The sequence below is a fragment of the Leuciscus leuciscus genome, assembly GCF_965113295.1.
Source record: "Leuciscus leuciscus genome assembly, chromosome: 16".
Lineage (NCBI taxonomy): Eukaryota > Metazoa > Chordata > Actinopteri > Cypriniformes > Leuciscidae > Leuciscus > Leuciscus leuciscus.
The window spans coordinates 24,618,123-24,634,461 of NC_138740.1; the positions used below are offsets into that span (position 1 = coordinate 24,618,123).

A 16,339-nucleotide genomic window follows, 5' to 3' on the forward strand; every position below is an offset into this window, starting at 1 on the left:
TAATTCGAAACTGGACAAAATATAAATTAGTCATGACAATACAGGCCGGACAGCATCTCTGTATATTGTAGCACACTGTAATTTGGTGATGCAAGATTACAGGGCTTTGACCTATATAAGAAAGCCTATAAATGCCAAAATGCAGTTTAGAAAGAAAAAATAAATGATTGTGTGTATATACTGTATCAAAATACAAATGTTTTTTTAAAGAGAAAAAATGTACGATCAAATCTAGGAACGAAAATTGCTATCCCAAAACTGTCTAAATTTAGACTTCTCTTCTCAACATTGCCATGGCAACACAAGCAGTTATTTGTGTAGGACATTAGGAATTATTTATTTATTTATTTTTTACAATATTTGCTTCATGAGCTGCACTTACCTGTCTAGTGCAATGCAGCACAGATGCAGGATAGATACAGTGGTCAGCTGCACGTCCAGTGAGGTACGGACCAAGCAGAACGTCTCTCCATAACTCCACTGACCCGTGGTCAACTCTATGGTTGCCAGAGGCATCACAACAAGGGCAACTAGAAGGTCTGCAAATGCCAGGGATACAACGAAGAAGTTGGTCTTCTTCTTCCTTTATTCAGAACAGTAGATACACACAAAAATAAGATTGATAGACATTAGTTCACAGTACAAAATAGTGTCTTTACAGTTTGCTAGACAAAAGAGTGTCTATACAAAAATACTCGTTTAAGAAATTTAATGACTCTTTATCATACTTATGGAGCTTTTTTATGGAAGTTCTTTATATTATCATATTCAAAGTTTCTAGTTTCTAGTGTTTCTAATGCAACAGCTGAGAGAGGGATGGGAAATTTGACCAACGTAATCAAATCTCTTAATATTTTTTCCTCTTCTGTAAAGTCGTAGACATGCTATCATCATGGATTTAATATTTTGCTATTGGAGAAAAGGGGTACACAAAAAAAAATATTTTTTGTATTTCTACATCACTATAGAAGTGACCCAACTATGATGACTTGCACTTCTGAGAACCCTAGAAATGTGAAAAGGGTCAACTATAATATCATATGAAAATTTCATTGCAGAAATGATTTTCCTTGTATTTTTGTCTTACTTTGCAGAAAGAAAATATCTAAGCTTCTTTGAAATGAGATCGATTTACTTGAGATGCCTAAGATTTTAAGGTTTGTTTTCAGAGAACAAATTGAGGATTATTTTGAATTTTCTTGCCCTTTGTTTTCTGGTTGTAGGAAAAAACTAACTGCACAGTGGGGTTTCAAGATTCAAGATGTATCGTTTGTCTGAAAACAAATCCTTATATCATGTGTAGTTTGGCTTCTCAAGTAAATTCACCTTGTTTTAAGGTTTTTAAAGACATTTTTAGTCCAGACTCACACAATTGGTTGAGCCATTGTTGCTATGCGAGGCTGGTCAGGATTCTCAAACAAACAAAGCAATGTTTTGAAAACAGAACTACATTTTGGGGGAATCAGCTTACTTTTATATATCTTGCATTTTAAGCCTTATTTTTACCATAAAAAATGTACATTGACACAGTAAATTTAAATGTAGATATGAAGCACCATTACCTTAGCTGTCTGTCTTTACAGAGAGCCACCATCACAAGCAAATTACCAAGCACAGTCAGTATGATGATGGTCACCAGGATGATAGACAGCATTATTCTTGAAGTGTGTTTAGACATGACTGGATCCACTGCACTGTAGACAAAAATATGCCGATAATTATTCATGAATATAAGATAAATACTTATTAATCTTTGTAGTAAAAATATCTGAGGTGGTTCTTACTCGTCCGCTGAGTCTGATGCTGTGGCCATCACTGGTCATCTGTATGGAAGTGGTCAGATGGAGTTTGGTTCACACAAGACACAGCAGTCCCACTCCTGTGGGACAAACACAACTGATTTGGGTTCTCACATCCCAGATTCAATCATATTCTTTCAGCATGAGCTTCAAAGTGAGAGCATTGAGAATAAACCATCAGCACATTTGCAAATGAAACGGGCTTCTGGGATATAACATGGGAATATGAGCCACGATGAGTCTATGACCCCCTTTAAATATAACTTTCCCTGCACTTTATAGACTTAATAGATGTTTTTGCTGCTGACAAACACATTTCTGGATTGATGTTGATAAAGGGGTACTTTAGAATTACTGATGGGGCTGTGGATAAAACAAAAAAGGTTAGGAAAAACTGGAAAATTTAAGTCTTATTAGATTCTCAATCTCAAAACGCATCAAAATATTGAAGACAGGAAAACTTCAACACAAGCACATGCACTCCATCATCGCAGGGTTAATACCCACAGTGGCCATATCGCACCCTGTGCCTGAGCCATAACTCAAGCAGAAGTGGAGAGAGCTCTCACAGGGTAAACACTGGAGTGTGTGATGTGTTTGCCCAGCTGGGAGGCTCAAGTGGGTATTAGAGAGAAAGCTCGGACGCTTCTTTCCTATTCTGTTGGTTTCGTTTGAGTTTCAAATGTGCCGCATGATTATATAATACCCTGTTCACATTAAACAAAATAGGCTATTCTGAACAGATACACAGAGAGGACAGCTGATTTACACATGATGCTTTTTTTAAAGGAGAGGGTAAAAGGGTCATTCTACAAAACAGGTGCCATTTGTGTCCCTGATATGTATGTGTAAAAAATAGTCAATTTAACAATTAACATATGAAGGCAATTTTATGTGTCAATACGGAAATACATGGATCTGTCCCTCATCTGTCAGTAGGGGACAATTTTAAAATGTCAACCCTGTTACCATGAATTTGCATAGTGAACAATTGACAATTGAAAAGTTTACAGTTTAAAATCTTTCTAAGAAGCAACTTTGTTTCATAATCTTGAGGACAAGCCTTGTCAAATTAAATTGTAACTGTAACTGTCAACCCTGTTACCTTTCAGAAGCTATACAGTTATTGAGTCCCAAAATGCATTGAATTAGCCTAAGATATCACAATACAATTTAATTTCTCTTTTAAACACATTATTTAATTGTTAGAATGTTTCAAATCTAATGAAACATTTGAGACATAAAATCACACTGGGAATGGCACCCGTTTTTTTTCCGAATGACCCAAAAAGATAGCTGAGCTGAAGTATGAAAGCTGATGCCATGTGACACAACACTAACTTTCACTAATTTTAATTAGTGACACTAGATCATAAGATCTAAGAGCCCACTATTCCCTTCAGCTCAAGGGATTTCAAACTTGGTTAACTGGCTGAAGCATATAGATCTGTCCAGATTAATAATGTGGGACTTTGTACTTTCCTGTTTTTATCAAAGCATTGAAAAAATTTAATAAACTGGTTGGTACAATTATAAATTAACTTCAAACTCTTTACTTAAAGGGATAGTTCACCCGAAAATGAAAATCATTTACTCATCATTTACTCACCCTCATGTCGTTCCAAACCCGTAAGACTTTCGTTCAACTTCGGAACACAAATTAAGATATTTTTTATGAAATCAGAGCGATTTCTGTCCCTCCATAGACAGCTACGCAACTACCACTTTGACGCTTCAAAAAGTTCATAGAGAGATCGTAAAACTAATCCATATGAATTAAGTGGTTTATTTACAATTACAAATTACGATCGCTTTATATGATGAACACATTGAATTTAGGCTTTTATTCACATATACATTCATCATTCATCAAACATCAGCTGTGGGAAATGGAAGCTCAAGCATGTTCGCTTGACGTGTGAGAACCAATGAGGTTCATTCTCGTGTTACGCAACACGTTTGAGCTTCTTTAAGAACCAATGAGGTTCATTCTCATGTTACGCAGCACGTTTGAGCTTCAGCAAGAACCAATGAGGTTCATTCTCGTGTTACGCAACACGTTTGAGCTTCTTTAAGAACCAATGAGGTTCATTCTCATGTTACGCAGCACGTTTGAGCTTCAGCAAGAACCAATGAGGTTCATTTGTCGTGTTACGCAGCACGTTTAAGCTTCAGCAAGAACCAATGAGGTTCATTCTCGTGTTACGCAGCACGTTTGAGCTTCTTTAAGAACCAATGAGGTTCATTCTCATGTTACGCAGCACGTTTGAGCTTCAGCAAGAACCAATGAGGTTCATTCTCGTGTTACGCAGCACGTTTGAGCTTCTTTAAGAACCAATGAGGTTCATTCTAGTGTTACGCAGCACGTTTGAGCATCTTTAAGAACCAGAGAGATTCATTCTCGTGTTACGCAACACGTTTGAGCTTCTTTAAGAACCAATGAGGTTCATTCTCATGTTACGCAGCACGTTTGAGCTTCAGCAAGAACCAATGAGGTTCATTTGTCGTGTTACGCAGCACGTTTAAGCTTCAGCAAGAACCAATGAGGTTCATTCTCGTGTTACGCAGCACGTTTGAGCTTCTTTAAGAACCAATGAGGTTCATTCTCATGTTACGCAGCACGTTTGAGCTTCAGCAAGAACCAATGAGGTTCATTCTCGTGTTACGCAGCACGTTTGAGCTTCTTTAAGAACCAATGAGGTTCATTCTAGTGTTACGCAGCACGTTTGAGCATCTTTAAGAACCAGAGAGATTCATTCTCGTGTTACACAACACGTTTGAGCTTCTTTAAGAACCAATGAGGTTCATTCTCATGTTACGCAGCACGTTTGAGCTTCTGCAAGAACCAATGAGGTTCATTCTCGTGTTACGCAGCACGTTTGAGCTTCCGCAAGAACCAATGAGGTTCATTCTCGTGTTACGCAGCACGTTTGAGCCTCTTTAAGAACCAATGAGGTTCATTCTCGTGTTACGCAGCACGTTTGAGCTTCTTTAAGAACCAGTGAGGTTCATTCTCGTGTTACGCAACACGTTTGAGCTTCTGCAAGAACCAATGAGGTTCATTCTCGTGTTACGCAGTACGTTTGAGCTTCAGCAAGAACCAATGAGGTTCATTCTCGTGTTACGCAGCACGTTTGAGCTTCTTTAAGAACCAGTGAGGTTCATTCTCGTGTTACGCAACACGTTTGAGCTTCTGCAAGAACCAATGAGGTTCATTCTCATGTTACGCAGCACGTTTGAGCTTCAGCAAGAACCAATGAGGTTCATTCTCATGTTACGCAGCACGTTTGAGCTTCCGCAAGAACCAATGAGGTTCATTCTCGTGTTACGCAGTACGTTTGAGCTTCAGCAAGAACCAATGAGGTTCATTCTCGTGTTACGCAGCACATTTGAGCTTCCGCAAGAACCAATGAGGTTCATTCTCGTGTCTACGCAGCACGTTTAAGCTTCAGCAAGAACCAGTGAGGTTCATTCTCGTGTTACGCAGCCCGTTTGAGCTTCCGCAAGAACCAATGAGGTTCATTCTCGTGTTACGCAGCACGTTTGAGCTTCAGCAAGAACCAATGAGGTTCATTCTCGTGTTACGCAGCACGTTTGAGCTTCAGCAAGAACCAATGAGGTTCATTCTCGTGTTACGCAGCACGTTTGAGCTTCCGCAAGAACCAATGAGGTTCATTCTCGTGTTACGCAGCACGTTTAAGCTTCAGCAAGAACCAGTGAGGTTCATTCTTGTGTTACGCAGCCCGTTTGAGCTTCCGCAAGAACCAATGAGGTTCATTCTCGTGTTACGCAGCACGTTTGAGCTTCCGCAAGAACCAATGAGGTTCATTCTCGTGTTACGCAGCACGTTTGAGCTTCAGCAAGAACCAATGAGGTTCATTCTCGTGTTACGCAGCACGTTTGAGCTTCCGTAAGAACCAATGAGGTTCATTCTCGTGTTACGCAGCACGTTTAAGCTTCAGCAAGAACCAGTGAGGTTCATTCTCGTGTTACGCAGCACGTTTGATCTTCTGCAAGAACCAATGAGGTTCATTCTCGTGTTACGCAGCACGTTTGAGCTTCAGCGAGAACCAATGAGGTTCATTCTCGTGTTACGCAGCACGTTTGAGCTTCAGCAAGAACCAATGAGGTTCATTCTTGTGTGTTACAAAGCACATTTGAGCTTCTACAAGAGGTTTATTCGCGTGCATCAAGCAGGTTCAGTTGAGCTTCCGTTTATGTTCCCTGATAAATTTTTATATGTGAATAAAAGCCTAAATTCAATCTGTTCATCATAAAGCAATCAAGTCGCTTCAGAAAATTTGAACTAAACCGCTCAATTCATATGGATTGGTTTTATGATCTCTTTATGAACTTTTTGAAGTGTCAAAGTGGTAGTTGCGTGAACTTTCAAAGAAGGGATTGAAAGGCCTCATATTTCATCAAAAAGATCTTCATTTGTGTTCCGAAGATGAAAAAAAATCGTATGGGTTCGAAGTGAGTAATAAATTACAGAATTACATTTTTTGGGGTGAACTAACCCTTTAGAGCTAATGAACATCTTATACTTGAAACTGCACCCTAAAGTGATGTATCACAACCTGGATGCTAAATTATTGAACAATTTACAATAAAACTGAAAAACATTAACTAACATATTGATGAAGTAGGCAGCTCTAGGTGTCAATAAAAATAACACCAGTCTTATAGGTATATAACTCTTGGCAAGTTATTGTCATTGTAACCTCTTGGCAATACTCGGTTGTTGGGATTTGATTGGCTTCTCTTATACAAAACAAAATAACGTGACATAATTGACATAATGAAAAGAATATGCACTGACAAACCCTCCGATAAACAATTTTGACACCTTCCCACACAACTTCTTTTTTTAATTTCACGCCACCAGGAAAACGGAGTGACATTTGCATTAAAGGGATAAAATACAATCTGTGGTGACACTTTTTTTTTTTTTTAAATAAACATAAGCCATAAGCCTCATAAATAAGTTATGAGAGTGACATTTTTACACAATCATAAAAACCATATGGGAGTGACACAAATAGTGGTCTGAAACACACATTGATCATGTACTTGTGTTAGCTCACTGTGATTTTGCCAAGTAAGACATATCTTGTTGATCATCATTCCTGTCCGAAAATGTAGTCTTAACCCTATCCCTATCCCTACCCCTAAACCTAACCTTACCCATAACTTATCCCTGAAATCAGAGTGAAATGATATGTGAATAATAACACTGATGTAGAACCACCTAACCCTGGTTGTAAGCCTAAACTTGACATAAATTGTAAATTTGTCCCCCAAATCTGATTGGTTGATTTGAATGTTGTTCCAGGATCAACAAAGATGTTGATCCAGGAGCATGTTGTACTCGGTGAAATCACATTCACCAGTGAGGGACCTACATGGCGATATAATAAAACAATAACAACCTTAACATCCTTTTAAAAACAATCTTTTTAACTGGCTGAAAATGGATTCACAAAGCCTTTGCTCATCATGAAATAAATGAATAAATAAATAAAGCTATAATGTGGTTTCAGTCTTGATCAGGATCAGTTCCTCTGTACAATTACAATGAATAAACTATGATGACAATCACATATTTGGCTGTTTAAAGTGTGCAAAATCAGTGCAAAATCAGTGGCACAACATTAATTATGATATCTTCAACAAATTCATGATTATTTCAACCACAGCTGTAAATTTCATAGTTGGAGGCAAATTTCTCCAAAATCAGTAAACAAATAAACTCTGATATTCTCTAATAGAAACCAATTAAAACGTGTCATTATTCTTTACAATTTAGGAAAAACAATCTACATCTTATCAAAAACATTAAACAAATAATAATAATAATAATAATAATAGCTATTATTATTACATTAAAATATTTTAAAATAGACATAATACGCTATGGTGCTTAGAATAACCTGTTGCACATTTTGACACTTGAAATCATTTAAAGTACGAGGCAGCATCAAAAACAACTTTACTCACCCAGGGGCTCCGAGTTTCATGTCTCTATGAATCCACACGTGTTTTTATAACCTGTCATATTCCATCACAGTTTGTCGGAGACTGAAGTGCTCTTCTCTGTTCTGTGTCACAATTAAACAGCGGCTGCAAGCAGCAGATCATCTATTATTGATGTAATTGACCAGTGCGTTGTGAGTCTCTGCCTGTCCAACACAGAACACACAAGCGTTTGTAACACACCACAACAGAGCAACAGCGCCACCCAGTGCCTCAACTCACTTTATTGCGCTTTTTCAACAAAAAAAGGCCCATTATCTTTCACGTTTCCGTTTTTCTTCTTGAAAAATTAGCTGTTGGTATTACGTATGCAATATCCACAATGTACTTTACCATATAAACTTGTAGTGTCACGTACAAGCGTCAGTTGTTATATTAAGCAAAATAGGATGCTGTAGTAGGCTAGTAGGCGACAGTGTCAAAAATGGAAGTGAAAGAAAATTTATTACGAACTAAATGGTTACTATGGAAGCCCGTTTCCGCCACGTTTGAGTAAAAAAAAGAAAGAAAAAAGATTCAAGTCATAATAATGAGAAATTTTCTCATAATAATGACAAATAATCTCAAAATAATGAGAAACTTTCTCGAAATAATAATTTAATATCTCGTAATAATGAGAACATTTCTCATAATTATGACTTAACATCTCATATTAATTAGAAACGTTCTCATAATTATGACCTAACATCTCATAATAATAAGAAACTTTATCGTAAATGATTTTCTCGTGGTTCTACGCATGTGCAAAGCAGCGGAGAGCAAGGGAGTGCCACGCTCGCGACATCCGCTGGTCAAAGCCGTGTAAATGCATCACAGCAAACATGGCACGCTCTGCAAAACAGTTGTTTTCATTAAAGGGATAGTTCACTTTGAAATTAATTTTTGGTATGTTTTAGCTTACCTCAAGGGCATCCAAGATGTAGGTGTCTTTTTTTCCGCAGTAGTTTCAATTTTGATATTTTTAGGTCAAACAGTTCTTGTCTGTCAGTCATATAATGCAAGTATATGGTCACTGTCTCAAAGAGCATGCACAGAGTCCAAATTAAAACAATTCCCCGTCGTCCAAATTAAACAATTCCCCATCGTAAGTACACATTGATGACCTAAGACACGAAACGAGCGGTTTGTGTGAGAAAACGAACAGTATTTATATCGTTTTTACCACTTATACACAGCCACGTCCAAGTGATCTGATCTGACGTGTACGCAGACTGGTGCATAGATATATACACACTAGATGTCGCCTTGTCTACGGCAGTTCATTGGAACGAATGTCTTTAAGGCGACATCTAGTGTATATATCTATGCACCAGTCTGCGCACACGTCAGATCAGATCACTTGGACATGGCTGTGTATAAGCGGTAAAAACGATATAAGTACTGTTCAATTTCTCACACAAACCGCTCGTTTCGTGTCTTAGGCCATCAATGTGTACTTACGATGGGGAATTGTTTAATTTGGACGACGGGGAATTGTTTTAATTTGGTCTCTGTGCATGCTCTTTGAGATAATGACCATAGACCTGCATTATATGACTGACAGACAAGAACGGTTTGACCTAAAAATATCAAAATTGAAACTACTGTGGAAAAAAAGACACCTACATCTTGGATGCCCTTGAGATAAGCTAAAACATACCAAAAAAATTTTTCAAAGTGAACTATCCCTTTAAAGTCATAAAAACTACTAAGTGCAATCTGTAGTAGCCTATCATTAAATAACATAAATTAAAAATCATCCGTATATCTTCCTTACTTTTCCATGCGCACGAAAAGGTGTGAAAGTGGAATGCAGAAGCAGGACGGTTACCATGGTAATTGGTAACGAATGACGCCTGCTTGTGCACACCTATGGAAATTGTGTTACATGAATTTACAAACCTATCAGATTAAAGTTGGAATATTACATTTATTCGTTAAATTTAAGTGTAACATATTCATGTAGCCTAACTTATATGTGTTAATATAACACGTATTTTGCGGATGCGTCTAGGATATTTGCTGTGCAGGTTCTTCTGGAAGATATCAATACAGAAATCACCTTTAAGATGTTTATGACTTCTTTGGGGACATTTACACATAAGTGGGCAGTGGAATGGGGGAAAACGCAAGGGTTTTTAAAAGCTGAATGCGCGTGTCATGCGCGAGACGCTGTAAAAGACGCGAGCGTCCGTCTAGTGCGCGTTTGCCTAGAAAAGCAATGAAAAAGCGCGTTCTGTATGTTAAGTCATAATTACGATAAAGTTTCTCATTATTACGAGATGTTAAGTCATTATTCCGAGAATGTTTCTCTTTATTATGAGATGTTAAGTCATAATTACTAGAAAGTGTCTCATTATTTTGAGATGTTAAGTCAATATTACGAATATTACGAGAAAGTTTATCCTTATTATGAGATGTTAAGTCATTATTATGAGAAAGTTTTTCATTAATATGACTTAATCTTTTTTTTTTTTTACTCAACCGTGGCGGAAACGGGCTTCCATAGGGTCACGGAATGATAGTCTGCTGTGTGGAGACCACTGTCATTGAAATGCCTCATTAATTCATTCATTCTCAGTCTGAAGATTAAAAAAAAACTTCTTTCAAACCACGAGATGGCGAAAGAGCACCAAACATATGCTAGGCTACTGCGTTTTACTAAAGTCCCTTTAATCTGTAATCGAATGGGAGATACGTCCTTATATTGCCCTGCTGAATTTGTGTCTCTATTGTAGATATTGGTCAAGTTAATAAAATCCTGAGATATAATCTATATCAAATTATTTACATACAATAGGCTACTCTATCTCATATCAGACTCAATCCACAAAAGTAAGATTCTGCATTATGCAGGATACCCAAAGTCAAGCTGATAAATATGATTAAATAAAGAATTATATTTATAAAAAAATGCAACCGCCCTGCAAAACATGTGTTGACCTTGTTCATCTTGCCAACAATAAGTAATTTACTGAACAGAGGAAAATACATATTAATTCAAATAGCTAATAGATCAAACAGCCTAACATTGTTGGGATTTTGTTTCCCAATAAGAAATGAATCAGCAAACAAAGAATGACCTTGATTTACATTCACCGTGTTTGCAGAAGAGTAAAAATCTTCTATTCGTGGACACGTCATGACTTCAGCTTGTTTTCAGTCTGTTAAATTAAATTAGGCCTATATGACAATATACAGTGAGTTATTGATATCACTGCCATTGATATCACTGCTTCTTTCACTTTACCATTACAGGAACGCCACTTCCTTTACAGCTAATGCTGTATATTAGAATTTAGCTTAATAACAAGTGACAGAAGAGAGACTGAGTAAGGAAGCTGCACAATATAATTTAATCTCTTTCAATTCAGTGACACAAAAACAAAAACACTTGCAAGCATTGCCGTTTATGTGATTAATGATATTGCTTATTAATATTAACAAGACCTTGCTGAGTTGTAAAGTTGAGTGCACAGCAGAAGAGAGGAACTGGGTGGTTTGCTGCTGTAGACACAGCCATTTGCAGACAATGGTGAAATTTTAGACAGCTCCGGTGTTTCTGGTGACTTTGCACTCTTCAGTATTGAACAGATTTCAATACTACCGCAAATGCTTGATTTTTTTGTTCTGAGAAAATCAGAGCGCTGAATTATTTAATTGTAGTAACAGATATTTGTAGAACATATTGAAGCAGGAAGAACAAAAAGTGTTTTAAAAACGTTTTTCTGTATTTATTTTTGTCAACAATAACATGCTATTACTAAAAATTAAATAAAAGAATTATTGTCAACAAAAAGCTCCCACATTGTCTGCCTTAAGACTTGTATGCCTTGATTTTAGATCAAACCTAGATTTCATCATGGAAAAATAAATAAATGATGTTGATGAGCTTGGCAGATGCAGGATGGAGTTTTTCTTAAATGGTTTACTGAGCAGCGTGTGCTTTTTTTTCAGACGTGCCTCAAAGAGTCTGGCTGAAAATAATGATTTGCATGACTCTTGTTCAGTCTGTTGTTATTGATTTACTCTCAAGCAGTTGTTATGAAACAGAGAGTTGGACATGATTGAGGGTAAAGGGAATAAATATACTCATACGCCATCATTTATTTATTTATTTATTTATTTATTTATTTATTTATTTATTTATTTATTTATTTATTTATTTATTTTGTCTTGTTCCAACATTTTGTTTAATCACTGTAGATTGGTATAAGGGATCTGTGTTAAATATTCATGGTTTGTGCGTAGGGTCTTTCATTGCTTGCCCTTGTCCCTCAACTGAATAATGCCTAGGTCAGAGCTTACTCTAACTCTTCGGTTATGATTAGAAATTGATCATGGGCAGTCCGATTTATTGTGATGACCTGGGGTCAGGGGATGAGGTCATGGCACCACATCCGCCTCTGAGCCATAAATCAAAACACACATCCAGAGTGCAGAGGTAAAGCAAGACACACACCCCCTGCATGCATCCCTAAGGTGCTTTATAATTCCCCATTTGTTTGGAAATGAGTGAATAATCCTGGCAAATGGAGTGGAGTGTGTGCCCAGGCATTTTCAGCATCCTGTGTCCACACTGCCAGAGTGTATTATTAACCGCGGTAAGGTCAGCGAGTCAGGCCGTTCTCTGAAAAGGAGAACAGCAAGTTTCCATTGAACCTGCTATGGAATTTATCACATATAACTGATCAATCTAGTTGGCACTATAAGGTGGACAAAGTACACAACTTCCTTACTTGAGTGAAAGTACAGATACTAACTGGTCAAATATTACTCTGTTACAAGTAAAAGTTGTAAAGACCGATTTTTACTCAAGTAAAAGTGCAGAAGTACTGGTTTTTAAAAGTACTTAAGTATCAAAAGTAAAAAGTAAAAAAGTTTTATTATTGTTGAATTGTTGTATGTAATACTTACCTTATGCCTCTGAATCTATGCCTACCTACCCTCATATCAATATCAAATGTATTTCTAGAACACCGTTCCAGTAGTGGGATTGAATGTGAGATTGAATAAGTGCACTCAATAACGTCCACAATGGTTTCGGACACCCAAATGGCTGTTCCCTCAAATAGTGCCCTATTTAAAGTTTTTTGGCTTTTAGTATGAATATGCTAGCCTTACTGTTATGTATAAGCTAGTGAGCTCCAAAACAATGACAAAATTCGCATTTAGAAGACCAAACCCAACGCTGAAAATGAAAATCGGGTTGACGTCAGAATCCAACATCAGTCGGTTTCTGACGTCAACTCGACTTTCATTTCCAACCAAAATGCAACCCCTGCAACCAAAATTATCCCCTGACCGACGTCACTACTTTCTACTCAAGGACCTTGACAGAAATGTAGTGGAGTAAAAAGTACGATATTTGTCTTTCAATTGTAGTGAAGTTAAAGTCAAAAGTTTCCAGAAAAAATAACACTCAAGTAAAGTACAGATACTCAAAAAGTGTACTTACGTACATATGTACTTTGTTACTCTCCACCTCTGCACAAGAGTTCATATTCAAACCGCTCAGAGGATCTGAAAGAAATGTATTTGTAACAATATAGTGAAAACTATACAAATACATTTACATGTTGTTCAGTCATTACTTGAAGAGACTTTCACATTTCTTGCTCTATCTATACACTGCTGTTTAAAAGTTTGGGGACGGTAAGATATTTTTAGTAATTATTTTTTTTTTTTTAGAAATTCATATAAGGACACATTAATTCAAGTCATTTATAATGTTACAAAAAATATATTTCAAATATTAATCTATTTATCTAAGAATCCTGAAGCAGCACAACTGATTTGAACATTGGTAATAATACAAAATTTTTCTCAAGCAACAGCATATCAGAATGATTTCTGAAGGATCATGTGACACTGAAGACTTGGAGTAGTGATGAGGAAAATTCAGCTTTGTCATCACAGGAATAAATTACATATTAAAATATATTGAAATAGAAAATGGTTATTCTAAATTGTAATAATATTTCACAGTATCACTGTATTCTTGATTAAATATCTGTGAGCATAAGTCTTCTTTCTTACCAATTCCATACTTTTGAATGTGTAAACTGCACACAGACCTCAGGCATGAATTCTGAAGCCACTGTGTTGCACAAACAGCTAAACAACTAAACACAACAACTAAAACCATCGTGGAACCTCATAAGTGACCGATCATGAGCATGATGCAACTCCACACGTACAACAACATTAACTTCAAACAGCAGACTTGCAATTGATTTCAATAGAGTTTGTGTTCTACAGAAGAAAAAAATCTTCACAAGGTTTTGGAACAGAACAAATGCCTGCACTCCCCGACTTCAGGCTGCTTTTGATTATTTATGTTTGTCAGATTGTTAGGCCATAAGCCAAGTCTGTCTCATACGCTGTCCTAATAGGGTTATAAATAAAACATCAACACCTGCTCTATTCTCAGGGAGGATTGAGCTGTTTCCTACTTTAAAACAACTCACTCTCTATATATTCAAACAGAGACCACAGTTCAAGACCATCATTGAGTCATTAGTATTCACACCTGTGTGCTTGAGATAAAGCATGTAAAACCGACGCATAGAAGAGCTTAGTGGCTTACAGGTGGCAGGATTTTTCTTTTTTTTTTACAGTTTGCTCAGCGTGTGACAAGACGTCTACAGTCGGTAAACAGGATGCAGCAGCCACTTAATGACACATTAGTGCCATCCAGACAGGGTTAATGCGCTGACAAAAGCTGAGTCAAGAGTGTAATTGTCCCACTGGGTGCTCTGTTTAGATGTAATGGCACCGTCTTTACATTACAGAGGTTTATGCTGAAGTCTGAAACTGTTAGGACTGTTTTGTGATTAATTATTAATGCAAATTAAAGTTCATTAATAAATCATTTGCATTAATAGTCATGGGTGTTTTATAAACTGGGAACTGTAATGAAACTACATGCACGTTCTTGCACAATTCATTATGCTAATTGGATTTAATGGCCTAATAATTGCATAGCTGGCCTTGTTAAAAAGAATTACAAATGTTTTTACACTTCTTGAAAATGCCTGTAGCCTCCGTATGTGCGGCCCAGTTGTCATTTTGAATGTCCTTCCTTGTGAAAGTGAAATATTAAGATCCATATTCAAAGGTAAATGAATCTCCGTCTAAAAAGCGATGAACTTTCATGCTGTTGCTATGCTGTTGCTATCTTCAGCTTTACCAGACGTTTAAGAAGCTTCAGCTATTATTGATATCAAACCCAGGTGCCACATCCTGTGGTATATACATTTTTGTAGAAGAAACAATGTCTGGGACAAATTCAAATGAGTTATTTTAAGAACAAATGCAAATAATTTACTGCAATTGATCACGTTGATGTTCATTGGTCGTTGCACTGTAAAAAAAAAAATATATATATATACTGTTGGTTTAACTTAAAAAAGTAGGTAACCTGGTTGTCTTAAAATTAAGTTAATACAATTGGTTTAATCTACAGAAACTCAAAATATTATGTTATCTGAACTACATCAATTATCTAAGTTGATTTGACAATACAAAAAATGTGACAACAAATCATGAAAAGTAGTTCTCATTGGATGATATCACACATATCTAAATGCTATTTAACCTCTTACATCTTATATTAGAATTTTGTGATATTATAGTTGTTTCTAATATAATTTTTTGATTAAGGAAGTACAGAAAAAAATTCAACAATATTTTAATTAAATCCAATAAATTAAATTAAATCATTTTTAAAGACAATAAATTAAATTAAATAATTTTTATTTGATAAAGTTCCCTTATTGCCTGTAGATTGTTGATGCATCACCTCTTTTCTTGTTATATATCACAGACATTTTTATATATAAATACAATGCGCAGATATATCTTGCCCTCAAAGTTCAGTTTCTTACCCAGATGGTCTCCTCCCACAGTCCCACCTGCAGTCACCTCGTGTTCTTCAGTCACACACACTTATTTCATCAGTTATTATACCTTCCCTCTTTGACCCCGCTGACCCCTCGCTCTGCAGCCTGTCTGCTCTCACAGTCAATTTATAAAAACACTACTGTGCTACGTAATGTGCCAGCCTTTCTCTTGCCTCCCCTCTCAGCGGGACGTGCCATGGCACGAACACGACTTACCTCTTAGTTTGCTCTACTTTTGTAACTTGACAATTGATTTCTCAAGGCTCCAACTGGAAGAAAAGAAATATTTTTGCATTTATAAAAGTCAGATAACCAGCGTAGTGTGATGATGTGTACTTGTGCTCTTAAGTGCTTCCATTGTGTAATTACATTGCAGATCACACAGGATAATTATAGTGCGAGTCTTACCACAAGGTTCCATTCAGTGCTATTCACGTGGGAAGTCAGTTCATTATGTGCATCAGCGTATCCATTATTTTATTCATATTCAGATGACAGTTTTTACTGTAACTAGTGAAAAAGGATAGCACAGTTCTTGAATTCACTGAATGGCCAATTTTTGTGTCATTCTAAGAGAAAGCCTTGTAATTGATGCGCTACTGTTCACGGAACTGCTAAAAT

The 16,339-nt window shown here is 36.6% G+C and overlaps 1 protein-coding gene across 6 annotated transcripts in view; it reads right to left on the bottom strand.

Annotated features, from left to right (window-relative positions):
• The window catches only part of LOC309478342 (5-hydroxytryptamine receptor 4), a 33,645-nt gene extending 17,804 nt beyond the window's left edge, over positions 1-15,841 (bottom strand). The window contains exons 1-7 of one of the 6 annotated variants that reach the window (XM_082141967.1): positions 13,854-13,932; positions 13,273-13,337; positions 11,265-11,444; positions 7,800-7,981; positions 1,785-1,879; positions 1,563-1,694; positions 383-583 (exon numbers count right to left, since the gene is read on the bottom strand). In XM_082141967.1, the coding sequence (XP_081998093.1) occupies positions 383-583; positions 1,563-1,694; positions 1,785-1,813 (362 nt within the window). In that variant the 5' untranslated portion in view covers positions 1,814-1,879; positions 7,800-7,981; positions 11,265-11,444; positions 13,273-13,337; positions 13,854-13,932. Of the gene's footprint in view, positions 1-382; positions 584-1,562; positions 1,695-1,784; positions 1,947-7,799; positions 8,406-11,264; positions 11,837-13,272; positions 13,338-13,853; positions 13,934-15,703 lie in introns of those variants that run through there. The other 5 variants (XM_082141963.1, XM_082141962.1, XM_082141966.1 and 2 more) reach the window with 5 other exon arrangements.
• Positions 15,842-16,339: the final 498 nt, after the last annotated feature.